Source organism: Maniola jurtina, chromosome 2 (assembly GCF_905333055.1).
Source record: "Maniola jurtina chromosome 2, ilManJurt1.1, whole genome shotgun sequence".
NCBI classification, from domain to species: Eukaryota; Metazoa; Arthropoda; class Insecta; order Lepidoptera; family Nymphalidae; genus Maniola; species Maniola jurtina.
The window spans coordinates 8,069,502-8,091,546 of NC_060030.1; the positions used below are offsets into that span (position 1 = coordinate 8,069,502).

The following is a 22,045-nucleotide window of genomic DNA, read 5'->3' on the forward strand; positions in this document are numbered from 1 at the left end:
TAAATATCGCAATTTTTTTATTTTGAAATGACTGTGTCAAGTGCTACGCCTCAGTAAACTTCCTTAATACGATTGAAATATTTCCTCTACATAATTTTAAAACAGTGGAGCAACTTAGTGGATAGCAGTTACAAACTAAGTGTATATTTCCCTCGATGTCTGATGTTGGTGTTGTAATGACAAGTAAATGGAAGACAGCAATGGTAGCCCTAGACGCTCGGCGCGCGGCGCTTGAATGGGCGGCGGCGCGGCGGCGCGGCTGCGCGGCTGCGGCGCCTCCGCCAGTCCGCACACCGGCGGCTCCGCTGCCCCACGGTCGGCCGCACTCCGCTGAACAACAATGCTCAAAAACACAACCTAACTCGACAGACCCAGCGGCGGCGCAGTCGGCGATGCTCGAGGATCGGACGGCACGCGTGGCCGTCGGCGAGCGGTCCTGAAGAAGATTTGATTTATGAAAACCGTAAAAGAATTAATTTTTAAGCTGATCGTATTCGAGGGATCGGAATAGAGGGGCGGGAGTGCGGTAACGGGAGGCGGGGGCCGGTGTCGCGGGTGTCGCGGATCGGGAAGATGGCGCGGCGCGCGGGCGCGGCGTGCGGCGCGGGCTCGCGGCGCTGACATGGCCGGCCGGGCGCGCCGCTCGCTGCAGGCGGCGCCCGCGGTGCTGCTGCTGCTAGGCCTGCTCTGGCCGAGGGGTAAGCCGCACCACCATGCCATCCCACCCGTCACAACCACCGCCACTACCCTTGTCCGAGACAACAGGGGGAGCTTCAAATACTAATTGTTAATAAATTCTTATAGTTTTACTAAGTAATTTAGATGAAACTTTAGTTTTGTTTACCACGAGACATAGGTACAGGCTGTGCTTAATACACCTATCACTATACCTACTATCTTAATGTATGTACCTACTCTAGAACAAAAGCATACGTAGGTATTGTGGAAAAAAGGAAATTATTTTCTGGCTATCAGTATTGAAATATTAATAAAAATATCATATGAAATAATACCTAGCGAATGTTCCATTTACCTACACCTGTTTTTGTACTATTTTGTATACGTATTACTGAAAATCAGGTTCAACTACTAAGTTGCCCCCTGCAACTTTCTCCTGCAAATTATTTAATACAGCCTACAAAAGTTTCCCCTTTCCGATTAGGAAACCGAACCGTTAGTAGAGTTAACATAATAAGTATTTACCTAACGTTGAAGGAGGATCATTAGAATAGAAAGATTTTTTATTCAAATATACTTTTACAAGTGCTTTTGAATCGTCACTGAATCTATCACTGGTTAGGGAAATAAAAACACTCAGTTAAAAGTAGGCCTCATTTACTGCCACCTATCGCTATTTTATTTTCATTATATTATGAAAATTCATATACGTACCACGCAAAAATAGTTCATTATTTTAATCGACATCATCTCATCGCCGACCCACGAGGCTCCTCTCAGAATGAGAAGGTGTAGAACATAGTCCACCGCGCTGAAATAGTTGGCTAGAGTTAAAAAAACCCGGCCAAATGCGAGTCAGACTCGCGCACCGAGTGTTCCGTACCTACTCGGATTTTTTTTTCGGCACTTTGCACAATAAATCAGAAACCATTATGCATTAAATAGCTAAATAGTTTTTGAGTTATCATGCAAAATGTCGGAAAAAATACCCGAGTACGGAACTCTCGGTGCACGAGTCTGGCTCGCACTTGGCCGGTTTTTTTAGGCCTAGAAGCACATGAGTAGTACTAGAGGTGTTATCTACAGCTACAAAGGTTTCCCAGGCACTTTTTAAGTGTCACCAGGACCACACTAATCATATTATCATTTAAGTACCTATTTATTAATTGCTGATTGTACGTAGATACCTACTTACTTAAGTAGTTATTACAATAGTTTTTATTTCGAGTCACATTGTACCATACTAAGGCGTGCAAATTATAATGTATGACGTACTCCTAGCATCGACATTAGTATGATCGATATGAAATCTTCTTCATAGAAGACTACTAATAGGTACTTACATTAGTTTACTTGTATATACTGACTAAGTATTCAAATAATAAAGATAAAGTAAAGTAAAGCAAAGTATTTATGATGATAATTTTTGCACAAAATCATATCACAGTTGTACTTAGTTCATATCTACTTTGTGCAGAACGCTTAATGCCCACGTCTAGCACATTTAAGCCCGCCTACAAACGCCTAGTTGAGTACCGAAATACCGTGAAAGATTCTGTCCGTCGAAACATAAGTGGTGAAAATTCCACACAAAAGAATGTGCTTTTAAGCGATGTCATTTTATTGGAGGCAATCTCAAGAGCATTTATCGTCAGATAACGTAACGAGTAGAGAGTTCGCGAGTATGCTCGTGTGTCGAAGTCAACGTTCCTTATATTATTTAACAGCCTCATTCACAATCAAATTAAAATGCTGAGAGCTCATTTAATATCACTTGCTTTAACGATGAAGGAAAAGATCGTGAACCGCATGCTTGAGAGTTCTCCATAAAGAACTCAAAGGTGTGTGAATTCTACCGATCTGCACTACGCGAGTGTGTTGCGCTACGCGACTGATCAAACCCTTCTCATTTGAAAGTAGACCCGTGATCAGTAGTGAGCCGGCGATGAGTTGTTAGTGATGGTGATGATAATGATAACGTATGTAATATTCGTTACTGTATCCATATGATCATGGAGTTCAGTAAAGCTTATGAAAATACTGATGATGTCTGCGACTTCATCCGGCTGAACTTGAGTTTTTTGAAAATCTCGTGGGAATTCGTCTCCGGGATAAACAGTAGCCTATGTCCGTCTTCAGAACGCAAGCTATGTCTATAACAAATGTCATAAAGGTGACAAACACACAGACAGACGACACACTGTGGCTTTATAATAATGGATGATTGGATATAATAATGTGTTAGGTGTATATAGGTACTTTTACTTACTTATATACTTGTACTTGTAACTTATATAACATAGTGTGGAATACGTGTGATATAGACAGATACATACGTCTGAAACATTGTTCAATGCCCTCAAACTCTCATCATTGACGTACCTAGCTAGGTAACGTTATTGGTTCACTCCGCAAAGGCTTTAATATCATCTGCCACCCTTGGATGAATAAATACTCAGGATGGTATGCTCCGAAAAGTCAAATGAAGCAGGGGAACTGTCAGTTGATGAGTATGTGTGCGTTATGGAATGATACCATTCACATATGAAAATTTGCCTATTTTCCTATTTTTCCCTATTTTTCCCTTTCACGATGATTATTAAAAAATGAGATCTCATTAGATTAGTCTTTATTATGATAGTTACAAATCGATGGATGTTCGATGCTAGAAAATAATAATTTATCGATTGCAACGTATTAAAATTTACCTACTCTGTTTTTACATAATTTTGATTAATTACAGTATAGGGCCTCTGGCCTTATTGAAAATCTCTGCTTAACAGGGTGCCCATCACCATGTTTACTATATAATCGTATCCTGACAGTTAAAAATAAAAAAGTTAAAAAGTCAAATATAAAAACGCAATATATTCACTAAAAATATTTAATAATAATCCAAGTATGTACCAGTTAGCGATTTTATTTAGCGTATCTCGCAGGGTTAGTAGACTATTCACTACTTTTGGTGTTATACACCGGGCAAGTTTACATCCCTATATCGTAGATCTCTTACCAAATTACACAAAGCGGCTCTTGGGTAGCGGTTTTTTTTTTCTCTAAGCCAAATTCAAAGTTATTTATTCAAAATGGGTTCATATTTTATTTGTCTTGTGTTTTCTGACATTTATGACCTTAAAAAATACCGAAATAAAGATAAATATTCTAGCTATCCGTATAGCGTCCCATCTTTGACCACATCACGCGTGACGAGTCCTCCGTTCGTCGCTAAGGTTGTTTTGGTGGGTGCCTACTTTAAGGTTATTTTTAAAAATTGATTTGAGTTGTCAAAAATAATATAAAGTTATTAATTTATCTAATGCAGGTAGTTTGATAAAATCGATATTTCGCTCATTCGATGTCATACAATCTGTTGCTAGGAGGCCAACAAGATTGAACTTGCATAAATACGGGCGTTTCGAAGGTTTTAGTTTAGTCTCCTTCTGAGATTCGGAGCGATATCGCATATTTTCGGTATTTGGATTGTGAACTGGATAATTAGATGTTGTGATAGCAATCACGCTCTAATTAAATTACTTATTTTGGCATTAGTTTGTTTAGATTATTACTCTCGGATAACCTTACACATTAAACTTGTGTTTTTTTGTGTTGGTTTTGGAGAGGACATTCCAATAATTCGATAAAAATATTTAAATAATACCTGCTTTTCTGAGTGATGCCAATACTACTACCTATCATGGACTAACTATAACTAAATAATATTATTAATGTAGTAAGATTTTGATTACCTATTTATTTATTTCTTTATTGCACACACAAACATATACATTTACAAAAAACATAGAAGACAACATGGTAAGTACGTTGGACAGATAAAAACGTATGTTTTTATCTGTCCAACGTACGTACACCAATTACGTAGGTACCTAGGTACTTCATGATAAATTTGGCATGCAGCTATTATGACGGAGACTGGTATATTAAATGTACTACAATTTAGTAATAAGTTTTGTTGTAGTTAAATTTCAATATCAATTTAAAATCTTTTAATTAACAAAACAGCCTTTTTCGCTTAGTTATATTATGATTGTCATCAAAAATAAAATATAAATTTGTCTAAATATAATGAAAAAAAAATTGCTCATTTTTAGGCAAAATTACCCCATTTATTTTCTGACAACCCTAGACTTCAATTTGAAGTTGTGTAATTTGCACAGCACGATTACGATACGATTTAAAATTAAATTATTTCATTGAAGTGTCAAACAAAAAAATATAATCACTACGTTGTGTCAAATGCGTATCGGAAGGTGTTAAGTGGCCAGTTTCGTAGAATTTATGTTGAGTTTGTGTGCGTGACGTGTAATTACAGAGATTTGGTCGATAGTGGGTCGATAGTTGTGCTTCCTTCGTTTGTACGGCGGGGTCACCGGTTGCTGCCACCGTAGGATAACTCTGACGCAAAGGATATGAAATTTTCAGAGCTCTATGGAAAAGGAACATTTTTATCTGTCATTTTATACATCTCGCTTTTCATTACAAAACTAGAGATCCATCTCCGCTTCACACGGGTAGCCAAATTATCCACAGATTTTCAGTTGTGCGTTTTTAAATATATTTTTTTAGGTTATTGTAAGTTAGTAATAGAAGATAGACTTATAGCGTTGGTAACTTTTTCAGATCTAATTAAAAGGAACATTTCCACTGTGCATTCTTTTTATAATATATAACTGTTAAAACACATAAGCACTCGTATATCGATTTTAAAACGACTATGAAAAACTAAAAACGCCAATAAAAATAATCGAAGAAAAATCGTCGTGAGGAAACCTGCACACCTGAGAGTTATCCATAATGTTCTCAAGGTCAATGAAGTCTACCAATCCGCACTTGGCCAGCGTTAAACTATGGCCATACCCTTACTCATTTTGGAGCAGACCCGTGCTCGGTTATAAGCCGGCGGTGGGTTGATCATGATGATGATAATGATGATATTGTTTAGAGGTTCGCTGTGGTTACCACGAGAAGCGGTTGCTACATCATCTGTTGGACCACTACAACGTGCTGGAGCGGCCCGTGGTCAACGAGAGTGACCCGCTTCAGCTCTCCTTCGGCCTTACGCTCATGCAGATCATAGACGTGGTAAACTGTTGCAACATAATAATTGTTCCTACACTAAGCAGGCTACTCACACACCTGCCGCGGGGGTAATCTAAGAATTTAATCCTAAATTGCCTCTTTAAGCCGATCTTTTTTCCTAAATCCTAAATTCTTGATTAATTTCTTTAATCCTAAATTGCCACTGTACCAGGTATACTCACGTATTTAGTTAATGTAAGCCCTGTATGTACTTAAAATAGAAATAACTCACGATAGTTTAAACACTATTGCCTCCTTAATTGTTATGCGTATAGGCAAGCAGAAGCTATTTCGTAAATTGTCTCAGCGGCATGTGGCAGGAGCGCAAGACCTTCTTAGCTCCGTCGCGTGTGCAGCGCGATTGGGGCAATTTCTATAGTTTTCTAAATTAATATCATCAATAATCGTGGTGATATGATAGTACTAATAGATAAGCATATTGTGTATAAAGAAAAATTCTAATTTGCTCCTTTCGCCGTGCGACTTAGATTGTGGCAGGTGTGTGAGTAGCCTGCTTTCGCTGTAGCAAAATAATTCTGATGTTTTGTTGTAAACTTAAGTAGCAGTTGCTTCGAAAATCATCAAAAGCATCATAACATTTAAAAAAAAGACTTCAATTGTCCTTCAGCTTCACGCTCATGCAAATCAGAGCCTTGGATATGTAAATATACTTTGTTTGTGTATCTCACTTTCTCAATTTCCATAATATCACCTTGTTATTTTAATAGGGCTTAAATAAAAATGTTCCTACAAAGGAGTTAAACTTACATTTAAGTCATTTTAAAAATTAACTCGAGCAATTTTGTTTGCCTCTACAACTTTGTACTGCTATGATAATAGCCCTTAAAAATTAGAATGCTTTTGATATAAGTACTAATAATATTAGGTACAGCTATGCGTATACTTATCATGATTTATGTTTTAGATTAATTAAAAAACTTCCTAACAAAAGAAAACGCAGAGTTAATTAAGCTTAGCTTTCATTTGTTAATAAACAAAAAATAAAAACCATAACTAAATTTGTTTAATTAAATATTTCTTCGCAGGATGAAAAGAACCAGCTACTAATAACTAACATCTGGCTTAAACTAGTAAGTATTAGGGCAATAAACCGGCACTTAAATTTGTATTAAGTAAACTCGAACTACATTGTAAATAAACAAATAATATTATGAGATGCGAAGTCTAAAATTTAAATTGTTTTAAGGGACATTTCAGCAAAATTATTGTAATTTTACCTTTTTTTTAACCCCCGACCCAAAAAGAGGGGTGTTATAAGCTTGACGTGTGTATCTGTGTGTCTGTCTGTGGCATCGTAGCTCCTAAACGAATGAACCGATTTTAATTTAGTTTTTTTTTTTCTTTTAAAGGTGGCTTAATCGAGAGTGTTCTTAGCTATAATCAAAGAATATTGGTTCAGCCGTTTGAAAGTAATCAGCTCTTTTCTAGTTTTCTTATAGAGGTTTTTGTGTCGGGGGTTTATAAATTTTGAGTTATAACGGCTAGAAATAAATGACTTAGGTCTTTCCTAAATTCTTAGACTTGCTTTATTGTTACTAGATATTTGGATTTGATGTTATCCCTTAAAACAATTTCAATTTTTGACAACCTTCTAATTAGATGAAATAAAAACCTATATCCTAATTGAGGAGCTGGCGAACAAAACAGTATAATTACTTACACTTCTGATTAAAATACTTTTTTTCTTTGATCCGGACGTTTTTGGACCCACTGAATGCAAATATGAACTCATTTCTAATCAAAACCACCTAAAACTATACTAAAATTGACCTCCAAATTTCGTGGTTTCGGTCATTGAATATAAACTTCAACTCATTTTTAAGGAACACAGCTTAAAACTGTGAATTTGAGCTTTTGTTCAGGGTTTCGATCAAAATGATTACAGTAAAGTTTCAACAGGTTTCAATTTTCATCATTCTGTTTTTCTAAAATTTGTAAAATTTAATTTCGTGCAACTATACACGGTTTTATTCGCCAGCTCCTCAATCATATTAACAAAACTTAGATTATACTCAACTATGCACGAAAAGACTTTAATATTCTGAAAAAATATAGGAAAAATCGGCAACTACCTACCTACAATAATGTCAACTTTAACTCTCGTTTCACCTTGTCTAGGAATGGAATGATATGAACTTGAGGTGGAACACTTCTGATTTCGGCGGAGTCAAAGATTTAAGAGTACCGCCTCACAGACTATGGAAACCTGATGTTCTTATGTACAACAGGTAATTTGGCACCTTTTGTTTCAGATAATACCTACTCGGTGACCGGTAAAACGTCACGATCTCGTTGATTGCATTGTAGGGGAGGTCTAATGCCATCAAATGGCCACAAAAACGGTTCATTTTTAGTTGAAAGTTTTGTTTTTCAGAAAAAAATATAAAAACGACTAGGTACAAATATATTGCCAACCTTTTTATGGGCATTGGACATCCGGATTAATAACTCTAAGATTCTTTCAGTTTAATAATTTAGGTATAATAGCTTGACAAAAATTATTTTTCTTTAAAAATAACCCATTCCCTTTATCAAGACAACAAAATTGAAACGATAGTTTCGGAGCTTTAATCGGAAAATTTTCATCTTAGTGCTTTTAGTTAATTAGTTAGGTCATTAGGTGGCAACTACTTAAAAATCAAAAAAAAATATAGCAATATGTTTTGGTTTAAGAAAAAAACTAATCCGCAATTTTTTCTGAACACAAAACGATCCAATAATTTAAAAAAAAACGATCATTTTGCCCTAAGGTTTCCCCTATAACTGCTCAACATGGTGACATTTTACCGGTCACCTGTAGAATTGCAAAACTAAAAAGACATCTGAGCATTTCCCCTGCTTACTTATTATATTTTTTATACACAGTGCGGATGAAGGATTTGACAGCACGTACCCCACAAACGTAGTAGTGCGAAACAATGGATCTTGTCTTTATGTACCACCTGGAATATTTAAAAGTACTTGCAAAATAGACATCACCTGGTTTCCGTTCGACGACCAAAGATGCGAAATGAAATTTGGCAGCTGGACTTATGATGGTTATCAAGTAAGTAGACTAAACATGCTATATTAAAAAATTGTAATGTTTGTAGTGTAATTAATTAATTTCTTTCAAACACAATTTGACCATCAAAAAGTGTACAATGATACCCAAGGGTATTTCCTGTTGACCTAGAGTCATGCAATTAGGCAGCTAGGTAGGTCTTATAGCACAAGTAAAGGGGAAAATCCGAAAACCATGAATTTGTGCTTACATCACAAAAAAATATTTGTACGATGGTACGGACCCCTTCCTGTGCAAGTCCAACTCGCACTTGAGCAGTATTTTTTGATTTTCTGTAATATTATATTTATTTAGAATTAGAATTATATTTATTATTATTAAGAACGGTCAAACCAAGATTTCCTTGACTTTATCAGAGAATAGGTACCTATTCGACATATAAGTCGATTTTTAAAGATTAAAATTATAAAAAAAAGTGTATTGCGTAATTACATCCAGCCTTTTGATTTATAGCTGGATCTTCAACTACAAGATGAAGGTGGCGGAGATATTAGCAGTTTTGTTACAAACGGAGAATGGGAACTAATAGGTACATATTGATTTATTTTAACTACAAAATCACTCGTTGAATCTTTCAAATAAATTATCAAATAACTAATAATAAAAAGTACAGAAGCAATTGAGAAGCTGGCGAAAGAAACGATGTAGTTACCTACATGTCTAATCAAAATATTTCTTTTTGTCTTTAATCCGGGTATTTTAGCCTGCTGAATACAAAACTTGGACTCATTTCCTAGCAAAACAGCCTATAAATGCGCTGAAATTGAGTCGAAACTGCGTAATTTCGATCAAAACGCAATTTTTTGCTCCTCCTGTAAAAAATTATTTCAGACACTTAAACCGTTTTGTCAGCCAGCTCCTCAGTTGATAAATCACTGCCCTATAGCGAGTTGTGGTAGAACTCCTAGCAAGCTATACCTATTCGCATCGTAGAATGCCGGACAAATTTCAGGCCCGAACCCAATGTTTAGATATTAATAGGTTAACGAAAAATTCTCATTTTTTGCATTTGGCTATTAAATATTAGTACTGGTTTGTTCACAGGAGTACCTGGCAAGCGTAATGAAATCTACTACAACTGTTGCCCCGAGCCGTACATCGATATTACTTTCGCGGTAGTGATTAGGCGGAAAACTTTATACTACTTTTTCAATTTGATCGTGCCATGCGTGCTTATAGCCTCAATGGCTTTATTGGGCTTTACTTTACCACCTGATTCCGGCGAAAAACTTTCATTAGGTAAAATAACTTTGATTTATTTTAATTAATTGTGAATTTTTTGAATTTGTTAATTATATTGTATTTAATTTGCAGGTGTCACAATTCTTTTGTCGCTGACAGTGTTCCTGAACATGGTAGCAGAGACGATGCCAGCGACGTCAGATGCTGTGCCACTACTGGGCACATATTTCAACTGCATCATGTTTATGGTGGCCTCTTCGGTGGTGTCTACGATCCTTATCCTCAACTATCACCACCGACATGCAGATACACACGAAATGAGCGATTGGGTTCGTATTCAAACAATTACCGTTGTAGGAATCAATTTTCTATAGAAGTAAATTTTTTAATAGGTAATAATATAATACTAGCTAATGCCCGGTATGCGTTGCAATCTGGCTTGGCACCTATCTTGCGTTGACATAACATCAGAATTCAGAAACCTTCACGGAAGTGTAGTAGTCTACAAATTTCAACTCAATCGGATGAATTCTCAAAGGTAACGACCAGGGAAATATTAATTTTTGTAAATAAGTAATTAAGATACTCAGCGCTTGAATAAATAGTGAATTAATCAATGAAATTGTTTTATAGATTCGGTGCGTGTTTCTCTACTGGCTGCCTTGGATCCTGCGAATGTCCCGGCCAGGCTCCGCGACAACACCGCCGCCGGCGCGTGCGCCGCCTCCTCCGGACTTGGAGTTGCGCGAGCGCTCGTCCAAGTCGCTCCTAGCTAACGTACTCGACATCGACGACGACTTCCGGCATTCCCACGCGCAGCAGCCGCCTTGCTGCCGATACTACAGGTCCCTCGACGATCTACACGAACACTACTCGCCGTAAATAGCACGGTTACAATACTAACCCGCCTCGAACGTTCCGCAGTTCAACCTGGCCCTAACAGCTTAACAAACATCAAAATGAAATCATCTAAATTCACATCTTAGATACTTCATAATAGGTACCTACTTAAATCAAAATTTCTACTCTGGTTCTTGGGTCTTTCTTTATCACATCGATCAGCATAACTCCCGTAGCGCCCTATACGTTCCTCTGCCGAACCTGTAGAGTAGAGCGCAATAGTATTCAGAGAGTTACAGAGCCATATTTTCGCAGGAGTGGCGAAGAAAATGGCGCGGGTCTAGCGGCACACAGCTGTTTCGGTGTCGACTACGAGCTCTCGCTCATACTAAAAGAGCTTCGAGTCATCACAGATCAGGTCTGTAGAGGAGTAAAGGCTCTTCTTTGTACTAACTTATCCAGAAATTTAACAAAATAAAATTGTTACAGATGCGCAAAGATGATGAAGATGCGGACGTTTCGCGCGACTGGAAATTCGCTGCCATGGTCGTGGACAGACTGTGCCTTATTATCTTTACCCTGTTCACAATCATTGCCACGCTAGCCGTGCTGCTGTCCGCACCGCACATCATGGTGTCGTAGCGACCCGCCCGCTTGCGGCTGCGCATGCGTAACGTTCTGTGATACCGCGAATATAAATTAAGTTGTGATGTGTGAAGCGGCGCGAGCGTCGAAGCCGCGACGAAGAAGTTGCCGCCGCCCGCCTCGGCGCCCGCGCGCCCCTGTAGAGATAAGTTACCGCTGACTGCCATCCCTACGCATGAAACAAAATACTGCCTGTCCTGTATCTTGTCCTTTTATTTCTGAGGCCTCTCTTTCAACGGCTTATTCTATGCTCTTCCAAAAATAAATGACTTGTGTTTTACACATGGAACAATAAACATTCTTTATCATGCAGCAATATTTATTACGCACAAAAACAAGTGAATACCTTCTGTTAAAAGTAATTTTACGCATATTATTTTGTAATTGTACAGAAAAAGTATAAGAAATTGTTATCGTGGCAATAAGTGACTTACGACGCCGGCGTGGCGTTCCGATGGCAAAGCTTATATCACACTGATCCACGCTAGTATAGTCGCCATTTCAGACCATGTTATAAATGACTATGGTCACTTTCAAAAATCGTAGCACAAAAACGTCTTCCTTCTTACCATTGATCAACCTGTCGCGTTTATAAATTTAAATATTTGTTATACCTATCTTTCTCGAATCTTGAAATTTATGTACAGTTTAGGATTTGGGCGGTGAAGCAATGGCCCTTCTTTTCCTTCTTATTCGATTCCGTGAATCGTGGTTATGATCCCTAAGTTTATTTTCAGATGTATTTGTGTCAGTAGCTAGAATAGAACTTTACAAACAATGTTGATTCAATTGGTACAGGTTGTGAACGGGCCTCGTTGTGAACGGGTCGATATTGTTATAAATGGTAAAATATCCAAAGCTATAGCTTAATAAAACGTTCGTTAAAAGTTGTAGTTAACATATTATTTTATTAAAATCATACTCGGATCTTTCGGATTAACGTATACAAATAATTACATTACATTACATGGTGATATCACGTTTGTACCTTGTACTTCTTTCGATACGATCATACCTAATACTGAAATATTGTAGCTTTTTAAAGTTTCTCAATCAGCGAATATATCAAACTGACATATAGCCATACTCTTAATATCTATACATACATCTACAACAATTAGTTGGTTCACTCATCCATTAGATAATTATTTTATCGTTCAACCAAATCATGTGTTGTCTGATTGTTATGTCGGCGACTTATACATGGCGCCACAGAACAATGAATCGATATCGATTTTCTATAAACCTCGATTTGGTTAGCTCTCATGACTTAAGGTTCCATGAAAACTTGTTTTTCATAACATACCCGCTGAGATTTGATTTAGTATACTACTATCGTCTCACCAAACTTTTTATATCAGCCATTAAAAATTTACCTACCTACTTAAGATTAATTTTCCGAAAACATTGTAAGCCTCCTAAAAGAAAAACGTACAATTATTATATGGAGCTGCGCGGATACATTCAGTCGAGACGATTGTACCCTCGCAGGCCTCCTGAAGATTCTGTTTTTCTTGTCTGAGGTACCGCTGTAAAATAATCATAGGCGTTCCTTTGGAAGTTGCGGAGCGAATGTGATTATGTGCCAGTGTTTTCCATCATCCCTTTATTTATTTATTGTTATATAACGAGTTCTCCTGAGCCATCGAGGCCGAGGAGAGTCGGGCGGGGATAAGGCGCATTAGGCACCTTCTCGTCTGGTGCAACTATCTTTGTACTAGATGATGGGCTAATGCGCTGCATTCACGCCGGCATCGGGACGATGTCTGTCCCCGTAATTTGTTCAATTGTTAGGGTTAATACTCTGAATTGCACTTTGTTTATTAAATATAAACGAATGAAAATGTCTTTTATTTTACACGATTACATAATTCGTATTTTCCTAATGTGCGACAAAGAGGCACTTGTTAGTACCAAAGTAGGCCTTGACCTAAATGTTCTTGGGTAGAGGGCTAAGTAGCTGTAGACAATCGATGATATCCCGAGGGATAACTGCACATGCGCACATATTGCTTCAGCATAGCAGAAACAAGAATTTTTTAAACTTTTACCATCAGTAAATCAAGTAGAAGGTTCAATGTTTCACTGAATGTATCACAGTTAAAGTCACATTTCCATGCAGAAAAGACCAGGAATGATAAGAAAATATTCTTATCATTCCTGGCCTTTTCTCTTTTCTCTTTCTCATCATCTCAATTTGTAAAATGTAAAATCTGTAGATTAACTCTGTCAATATTAAAATTAAGAGGGTCCAGATGAAAAATACCAAAAGTAATTTTGTTAGGTATTTACGATTCGGTAGTATATACATTATTTATTATTCTACAACGACGATCACTTCCCATATTATAAATGCAAAAGGGTTTGTTTGTCGGTTTGTCCTTCACTCAAGTCGCAATAGAGCAACATATTGACGTAATTTATACATAGATATAGCTACAGACCTAGAGAATAACAGGCCACTTATCCCGGGAAATCAAAGAGTTCTCACGGGATTTTATAAACTTAAATCCTCGCGAGCGAAATTGCGGGCATCAGCTAACAAATACGAAATATAAAACTGCTTGACGTTCTTATATTCTGGTATTGTATTTCATATAGTACAGAGATAGCCAATAACAACCCCATTTATAATATAATTAACGCATCTCTTAGTACATGCCTTACATCATAAAACGTTCGTATCAGATGCTAATTTATAACATGGGTTTGAATCCGTTTAAACTTTTAATGAATCTAGAGACATATTTTTTTAAAAGCCTTTGAAAGGGTTGACTTTGGATAATCTGAATCAACCGTAAAGTTGGGCGGGCGGCAACGCGCTAGGGCGCGGCTACGGCGCGGCGGCGGCGCGGGCCGCGTGCGTAGCTATACTCTGCCGTGCGGTAGTGAGCGCCGCCATGACGGCTGGATCGCGCGGCCCATTGCTTGCCATCGCCCTCTTTGCAGCACTTTACTCAGGTACGCGGTCATGATTTTAACGGCATGATTAAATCATATATATTATTTAAAACTTAAAGCCTTTATTTAATTCAAACGCATTGTTTTGCCAACAAATCAGTTCACGAAACATTTGTCTAAACAATTATTACTAAATTCTTAAATTATAAAAGGTAGGTACAGAATTTCTTATAGTAAGAATATTTAATAATTACTTGGCCTGTTTAAGTTACTTATTGTAGAAATACCCATGCAGATTTTCCATAATGAAGATAATAGGTATTTTATGTTACAAAAAAAATTAAGTACGTAGATACCTACCAGATTTAATAAAATTAGTATTGAGTCCATGAATCATAAAAAATCTACTAGTTTTTATTATTATCATCATTAAGACTAGCATAATCTTAAAACTAGAATAATAATAAAACTCAGAACTGTATAATTAAATCTTACGAATAATCCTTATTGATCGCAGGCTGCAGCATCAGCAGATGTAGTAATGAACGCGCCTCTACTCTTAATGTGAAAATCAACGATTAGGCAAAATGTAAAGCTTAGGGCTTGCCTGGCTCCACATGGGTAGAATTTGTAAAAATCCTTTCTTACACACTCCTATATTGAATATATAATTTTCTAGACTCAGCAATTTGAGCGTTGTGATATGCAAGTCATTCAGTGAGTTTCTACTTAAATAGAAATGAAATTCTTGAGAATTCAAATGAGAAAACATAGCCTGGGAACTATGGTGCTTTATATTTGTTTGTTATTGATGACAAGCCAATGCCCGCGACTTCGCCCGCGCGGATTTAGGTTTTTCGAAATCCCGTGGGAACTCTTCGATTTTCCGGGATAAAAAGTAGCCTATGTGCTAATCCAGGATATTATCTATCTTCATTCCAAATTTCAGCCAAATCCGTCCAGTAGTTTTTGCGTGAAGGAGTAACAAACATACACACACACACACACACACACATACAAACTTTCGCCTTTATAATATTAGTGTGATTTGGATGAATAAATATTTATTCATTTAGAATTGAAAACTTAATAGAGTAAGCATGTGAAATACCTAAAGGCTAGTGATATATGAACAGTGAAAATTGTTAATATTTTATTTAATTATTATTATTTATTTATTTTTATTATATTACGATAGTACTTGTATCTTAATAGAAACGTCTATATGCCGGCAAAACGAAATGACAAGATTTTTTTTTTATTTATATACTTAGGTACTTACTTATTCCTATCTATGTGATTATGATTAGTGATCCTTCATCAAGAACCAAGCTGAAGATAGTGAAGAACAATGTGCTAAGTAGTTAGATTCCAATGTCAAACAGATCAATGGGTTCCTTCGTTCTCTGTTGATAGGAAAATTCATGTAAATCCAATCCAGCCTTGCGATTTTGCAGAATTTACATAAATTTCAAATATTTCAACCGGTGAGACCATTTAGTTTTTACAGTCTATTAACTTAAACAAAATCGTATTGTCAGGATGGTGTTCAGAAGACGAAGAGCGACTCGTCCGAGATCTGTTTCGAGGATACAACAAGCTCATCCGGCCTGTTCAAAACATGACACAAAAAGTGGATGTCCGCTTCGGCCTGGCCTTCGTTCAATTGATTAACGTGGTAAGTTACAATTTTAATTGTATTTATTATTAATGAAATGCAGCATTCCACAACTTTGAATAAAAAAGATACTTTCAAAATAAATACCTACCTGCTTATGAATAAAATAAAGCTATTATTATATTACCTAAAAACACGCAGCTTGCAAAATATAAAAGTTTATTTCCTTTCAATTACAGAATGAAAAGAATCAAATCATGAAATCAAACGTTTGGTTGCGATTGGTATGGATGGACTATCAGCTGATGTGGGACGAAGCTGACTATGGAGGTATTGGTGTATTGAGACTACCTCCTGATAAGGTTTGGAAACCCGACATTGTACTTTTTAACAAGTAAGTATAGGATAGCTGTTTATCTGAAGCAACTTTCTCACTGGGTTGTAAGTAGGAAAAAGGTAAAAAAATAAAGATATTTTGTTTCAGTGCCGATGGCAATTATGAGGTGCGATATAAATCTAATGTGCTGATTTATCCAAACGGAGAAGTTTTATGGGTGCCACCAGCTATATATCAGGTAAATATGGTAATCAAGATATTGCTCGCGGCTACTTCGCCCGCGTGGATTTAGGTTTTTCATAAATCCCGTCGGAACTGTTTGTTTTCCGAAATAAAAAGTAGCTTATGTCCGTCTCTGGGATGCAAACTATCTCTGTACCAAATGGATGATGCCCGCTACTTCATCCACGTGGATTTATGTTCTTCAAAATAAATACCGTAGGAACTCTTTCATTTTCTGTGAAAAAAAAAACAGCCTATGTCCGTCCCCGTTTTGTTCATTTCATCAAACATGTTAAACCGTGGACCGTGAAAAGCTTGGTTACTAGTTGCTACAGACAGATAGACTCACTTTCGCATTCATGATATAGACTATATGGATGTAATCTTTAAAATATCGCATAAGTGCCTTCGGCATAGCCACATGCTTACTGAGTATTTTTTTTTTCAGAGTTCCTGTACCATCGACGTAACATACTTCCCATTCGATCAGCAAACTTGCATCATGAAATTCGGATCATGGACTTTCAATGGAGACCAAGTGTCACTCGCTTTATACAATAACAAAAACTTCGTAGATCTCTCTGATTACTGGAAATCTGGTACATGGGATATAATTGAAGTCCCTGCCTATTTAAATATATACGAAGGCAACCATCCAACTGAAACGGATATAACTTTTTACATAATCATAAGGAGAAAGACCTTGTTTTACACCGTCAACTTGATTCTTCCAACCGTGTTAATTTCTTTCCTCTGCGTTCTTGTCTTCTACTTACCAGCTGAAGCCGGAGAAAAGGTAAGCATCACCTTTTTTTTTTGAAGATAGACTTACGCTTGACAAGAATCATACCCAATAAAAAGCAATGATAAGGTCTATGTTCGAGAGGGCTTGCTTAGAAGTTGCTTATTCACTCTTGTCATGAACACATCTCGGTTGTACCTACTTGGCAGGAAATATGGGCACCGGACGGGCATTCCACACCTTTTTAGTGATAGTCATATTTGATTTTATGTATTTACAAAATCTGTCTAGTGCAGTGCAAAATCTGTGTAGTGTAGTTACTAGTTAATTTATTTTACCTATTTTGTGTTTTTTCCTTTTTTCAGGTCACTTTAGGTATAAGCATTTTACTGTCACTGGTTGTGTTTCTGCTGCTAGTTTCAAAGATTCTTCCACCAACGTCCCTCGTCTTGCCACTCATTGCCAAGTATCTACTGTTTACGTTTATCATGAACACTGTTAGTATACTTGTAACAGTCATAATAATTAACTGGAACTTCAGAGGACCCAGAACGCACAGGTAAAAAATATTCAATTCTGAACTTTATTGGAGCTTATTAATTCTGGATAGATATATTTAATACCAGCTGACTCGCCCCGGTTTCGGTGGGGTGGAATTTTTAAAAATCGGTTTAGATGTGAAATTTCCTAAAATCCTGAAACATATATTATTTTTAACTTGAAAAATAATAGTTTTATACAAAATTTCAACCCCTATTTAGATCTTTCAAGGGTGTTCCAAAATTTTTTTTCCTTAGTGGGTGCCTACGCCTACATAAGGTATCATTAAAAGGAACTGTCAAAATTTCAAGTTCTTTGTCGTTACGCTCCTGACAGAGCAGTCGTAGTCTTTCGTCCCTGCAGTGCTCTGGCACGCTTAAATAAGACGTATGCGTCTTCATTCCTCTTTGATAGCTGCCTTCTTTTTAACCGACTTCAAAAAAAGGAGGAGGTTCTCAATTCGTCGGAATCTTTTTTTTTTTACACTCATGTAAGGATACGTATTGTATAGATTATGCCCCTACAGAGATGGCTTGGTTAATGTTTCAGAATGCCACTTTGGATCCGAAGTGTCTTTTTACACTATTTACCGGCGGGGCTTCTCATGCGGCGACCTCGGAAGACACGTCTACGTTGGATGATGGAAATGCCGGGAATGGGAGCTCCACCTCAACAGCCTCACGACTTGCCAAAGCATATAAGGTAATAATTACTATGTTCTAATTTTACGGACAATCCAAATCATTCCACAGGCAAAAAAGTTTAAAAGAAATCCTTTTTGCAATTTTAGTTAATATACTTTAATAAATACGTAGTTAGGTATCTACCCAGGATGCCTATTATGTATTTTTATTGAATACTCAAATAATGTAAATACTTATCTAATATTCTCCTAATATTGAATGAACTTAATTTAAATGGTTTGACAGCGCAATCGGAGCTAAACAGAGCAAAATGGAAGCGATGGAGTTATCGGACTTGCATCATCCCAATTGCAAAATAAATCGAGCATCTGGTGGTGGCGGAGAAGTTGGTGCTCTGGGTGGTCTTGGAGCACTCGGCGGCCTAGGACTCGGCGAGAGACGAGAATCTGAGAGCTCTGATTCGTTACTCTTGTCCCCTGAAGCCGCTAAAGCAACCGAAGCGGTCGAATTTATAGCTGAACACTTGCGTAACGAGGATCTCTACATACAAGTAAGTTTTAAGAGGTATACGTACCTACAGTATAAGTATATACTTTAACATCGCTGGTATCTTTAAAATACTTAAAAGTCATTCTGTCGCATATGTCTGTCTTTTTGAAAGCACGAAAAACCTAATCTTAAAAGTGATGAACGGATTAAAGTTTAGAAGCATTTTTCTTCTTCATATCTTAATTCATCCGTAGGTATACGAGTAGGTCAGTACTTAGTTTATTTAAGTTGAATCCTGGGCTCTGAAGCGCAGGCGGATCTATTACAATTTAGTGAAAACATAATTATAAAATAAGTAAGTAGGCAGGTAACTATTTTAATTACCTATATTATCCTCTTCTTGACTATAATGTAGATAATACCTAATGTAACAGTTGACTGTACTTAATTGCTGTATTATTTCTTTTAGACGCGAGAAGATTGGAAATACGTTGCAATGGTGATCGACAGGCTACAGCTCTACATATTTTTTATTGTAACAACCGCTGGCACAGTCGGAATATTAATGGACGCCCCGCATATCTTTGAATACGTTGATCAGGATCGCATCATAGAAATATATAGAGGAAAATAAGTATAGTACTACCTATAATATAATCAGAGCTGCATACCTAAGGCTATGTATTACTATACCATGTATTACTTACTATACCTACATAATTTCTGTTAAATTACCTCGAAAGGCAGAGAATTAATTAATTCGATTAGATAGAGGTACTAGGTAAACATGTAGGGCAATAGCCCCAGTTGTAACCACTTTAAGTATATCACAGTTTTCCAAAAAGAGTATTTTAAAACTCCATAGGACAGGGCAAGTTTTTGTCCACTTTGTTTTTGTAGAGGCGTATGAGAATAATTTTTTTTGTGTTATTAGTTTTTAAATATGAATGGTGTCAATTCACTATTTTTGGCTACGTTTCCCCTTGTTTTGGCCATACACTGGTATGGCCATTTTACCTAATATGCAATGATTGGTCAATATAATAGGTTTTTTTTTTTTTTTGTTGACGGGGGGGAAATCTTCACAAGATACCCGACCTCTTTGAGGAGAGATCGGGTTATGTAGGATTTGTACCCACTAAAACCCCCTCGATGGCCATCCTCAGCGCATTTTAAGAGGCTCCGGGAACTCTTATGAACGTGCGCCGGTGCCTCCCCTGCGCGACGCCCAGTGGGCTCATCCTGAAAGATGCACTTCCCTGGCCTCGTGCAATATAGGTACCTAATGAAAATGAAAAATCAATACCTAATATACCTAAGCAGGTACCTACTTATTTTTTTTTTTCAAAAGAATGGTTTTTTAATTAAAATAAACTTTTTAAATTTTTTTCTAATTCAAAAGACACCCAATATTTTTTTGAAAAAAAATAACCCGGCGTGGGATAGTGCGGGTGTTGTCTCCAAGTCTACCTATCTTATTTTATTGAACTCATAGAATTAAGTAGATATATAAAATGGCTGTGTTTGATGTTTAGAAGAGCTGCACAAATAAGTACCTAGTCCTAATCGATTATAATGAAATTAGATTAGATTAAATGTAATTTTATATACTTACCTAATAATATGGCAGCAAAGTCATTACTGTAGGGTACCTAACTATAATATCTTATTATATACTTTTTAAGTAATTACCTAAACAAAAGTAGGTAGGTAAGTACCAATTCAGTAAGTACCACCTCATAGGTACCTACCGACTACCTAGTTACCTACCTACATGTAGTAAAATTAAACACCTTCTTCTGGATGATAGGTACGGTAATATTTTAATGTCAACTCTCAATACGAATCAAGGCTTTCCTAGGTATGGTGGTAGGTAAGATTTTGAGCTTAATATCTTAGATTTTTGCGTGAAAATGTAAGCGGCCTCTTAATAAATCTAATATATCTACTTGCCAACTACTAAGTGTATAATTAAATTATAGGTACTTAATTAGACGACTTCTGTAAGTACATTAAATATACTTAGGTAATAAGTCTATAACTTTGTATTTTAAATATTTTAATCGGAGGAAGCTTTATTAACGATACAGAACAGTACCTACCTACCTACAAAATACAAGACATAGGTACCTATTACTTACCTAATGTATGTATGTCTGTCCACGCATCACGCCGAAACCACTGAAGTAGTAGGTAGGTGATTAAGTGGTAAGTACCTACCTAACACATGGATTTTGACCGCTAACCATTATTCATAATGGTAGGGGTTTTCTTGGAATGCGGTGGGCTTCCATACCCTCTCGCATACGACTTAGGATTTCGTTAGGTGATGTGAATTATGTGTTTAGGTGAGATTAGGTGACGGACTCCAAATTCTTCTCCAAACCTTCAAAGTTGGTCACCCATCCATTTACCGATTTGGGTCAACGTTGATATGGCAAGCACCACTAAGAAAGGATTTTCATTAACCGTGTGAAACCGGGGCGGGTCAGCTAAGTAGGTACTAATATTAGAATAGAATAGAATTTTTATTCAAATAAACTTTACAAGTACTTTTGAATACCTAGTGAAAATAATTTACCACTGCTTCGGAATGCCATTTCTACCGAGAAGAGCCAGTAAGAAATTGGGTGGTAGTTGAAAAGTCAAATGTTCAATATTTATTACCTAGCTATTAAGCATTTTTAGTTGTTACCTATTTTTATTAAAATAAATTAAACCATCATATTTTGTGATAAGAATCTTCCAACCACAGCTTCCAATCAAGGGTTTATACCTAGCTACGTTAAGAATTAAAATACTAAGTAGGCACCTACCTACCTAATTAGAATTTGTATTAGTTCGAAATTCATTCCTATTACACACATAGGTCTATTGTATTTCTTTGTTTTTTATAAAATTCTCAATTAAACACAAATTGTGTATCATTTATTAATAATCCACCGTTAATCCTTACCTACCTATTTGCTCATTAAAATTATATAGTCCGTTTAACCCGTTTAATACTTAGGAACTCATCCAAAGT

At 36.7% G+C, this 22,045-nt stretch overlaps 2 protein-coding genes across 3 annotated transcripts; both read left to right on the forward strand.

The window, feature by feature from the left end:
- Positions 1 to 564: 564 nt before the first annotated feature.
- Positions 565 to 13,371, forward strand: LOC123871972 (neuronal acetylcholine receptor subunit alpha-7). 2 transcript variants are annotated; one of them, XM_045916062.1, is made up of 11 exons: positions 565 to 698; positions 5,639 to 5,778; positions 6,822 to 6,866; positions 7,915 to 8,024; positions 8,662 to 8,842; positions 9,314 to 9,389; positions 9,905 to 10,099; positions 10,175 to 10,371; positions 10,676 to 10,920; positions 11,198 to 11,300; positions 11,372 to 13,371. In XM_045916062.1, the coding sequence occupies exons 1-11, from the start codon at positions 623 to 625 to the stop codon at positions 11,522 to 11,524; spliced, it is 1,521 nt and encodes a 506-aa protein (XP_045772018.1). In that variant the 5' UTR covers positions 565 to 622; the 3' UTR covers positions 11,525 to 13,371. The 2 variants fall into 2 exon arrangements, with proteins under 2 accessions (XP_045772018.1, XP_045772027.1); XM_045916071.1 differs by having other exon boundaries at positions 10,676 to 10,887.
- A 997-nt stretch (positions 13,372 to 14,368) lies between these two features.
- Positions 14,369 to 20,075, forward strand: LOC123875114 (acetylcholine receptor subunit beta-like 1). The gene is made up of 9 exons (XM_045920769.1): positions 14,369 to 14,488; positions 15,970 to 16,106; positions 16,286 to 16,440; positions 16,531 to 16,621; positions 17,054 to 17,401; positions 17,713 to 17,906; positions 18,437 to 18,589; positions 18,817 to 19,081; positions 19,490 to 20,075. Exons 1-9 carry the CDS (start codon positions 14,428 to 14,430, stop codon positions 19,652 to 19,654), a joined length of 1,569 nt encoding a protein of 522 aa, XP_045776725.1. The 5' UTR covers positions 14,369 to 14,427; the 3' UTR covers positions 19,655 to 20,075.
- Positions 20,076 to 22,045: the final 1,970 nt, after the last annotated feature.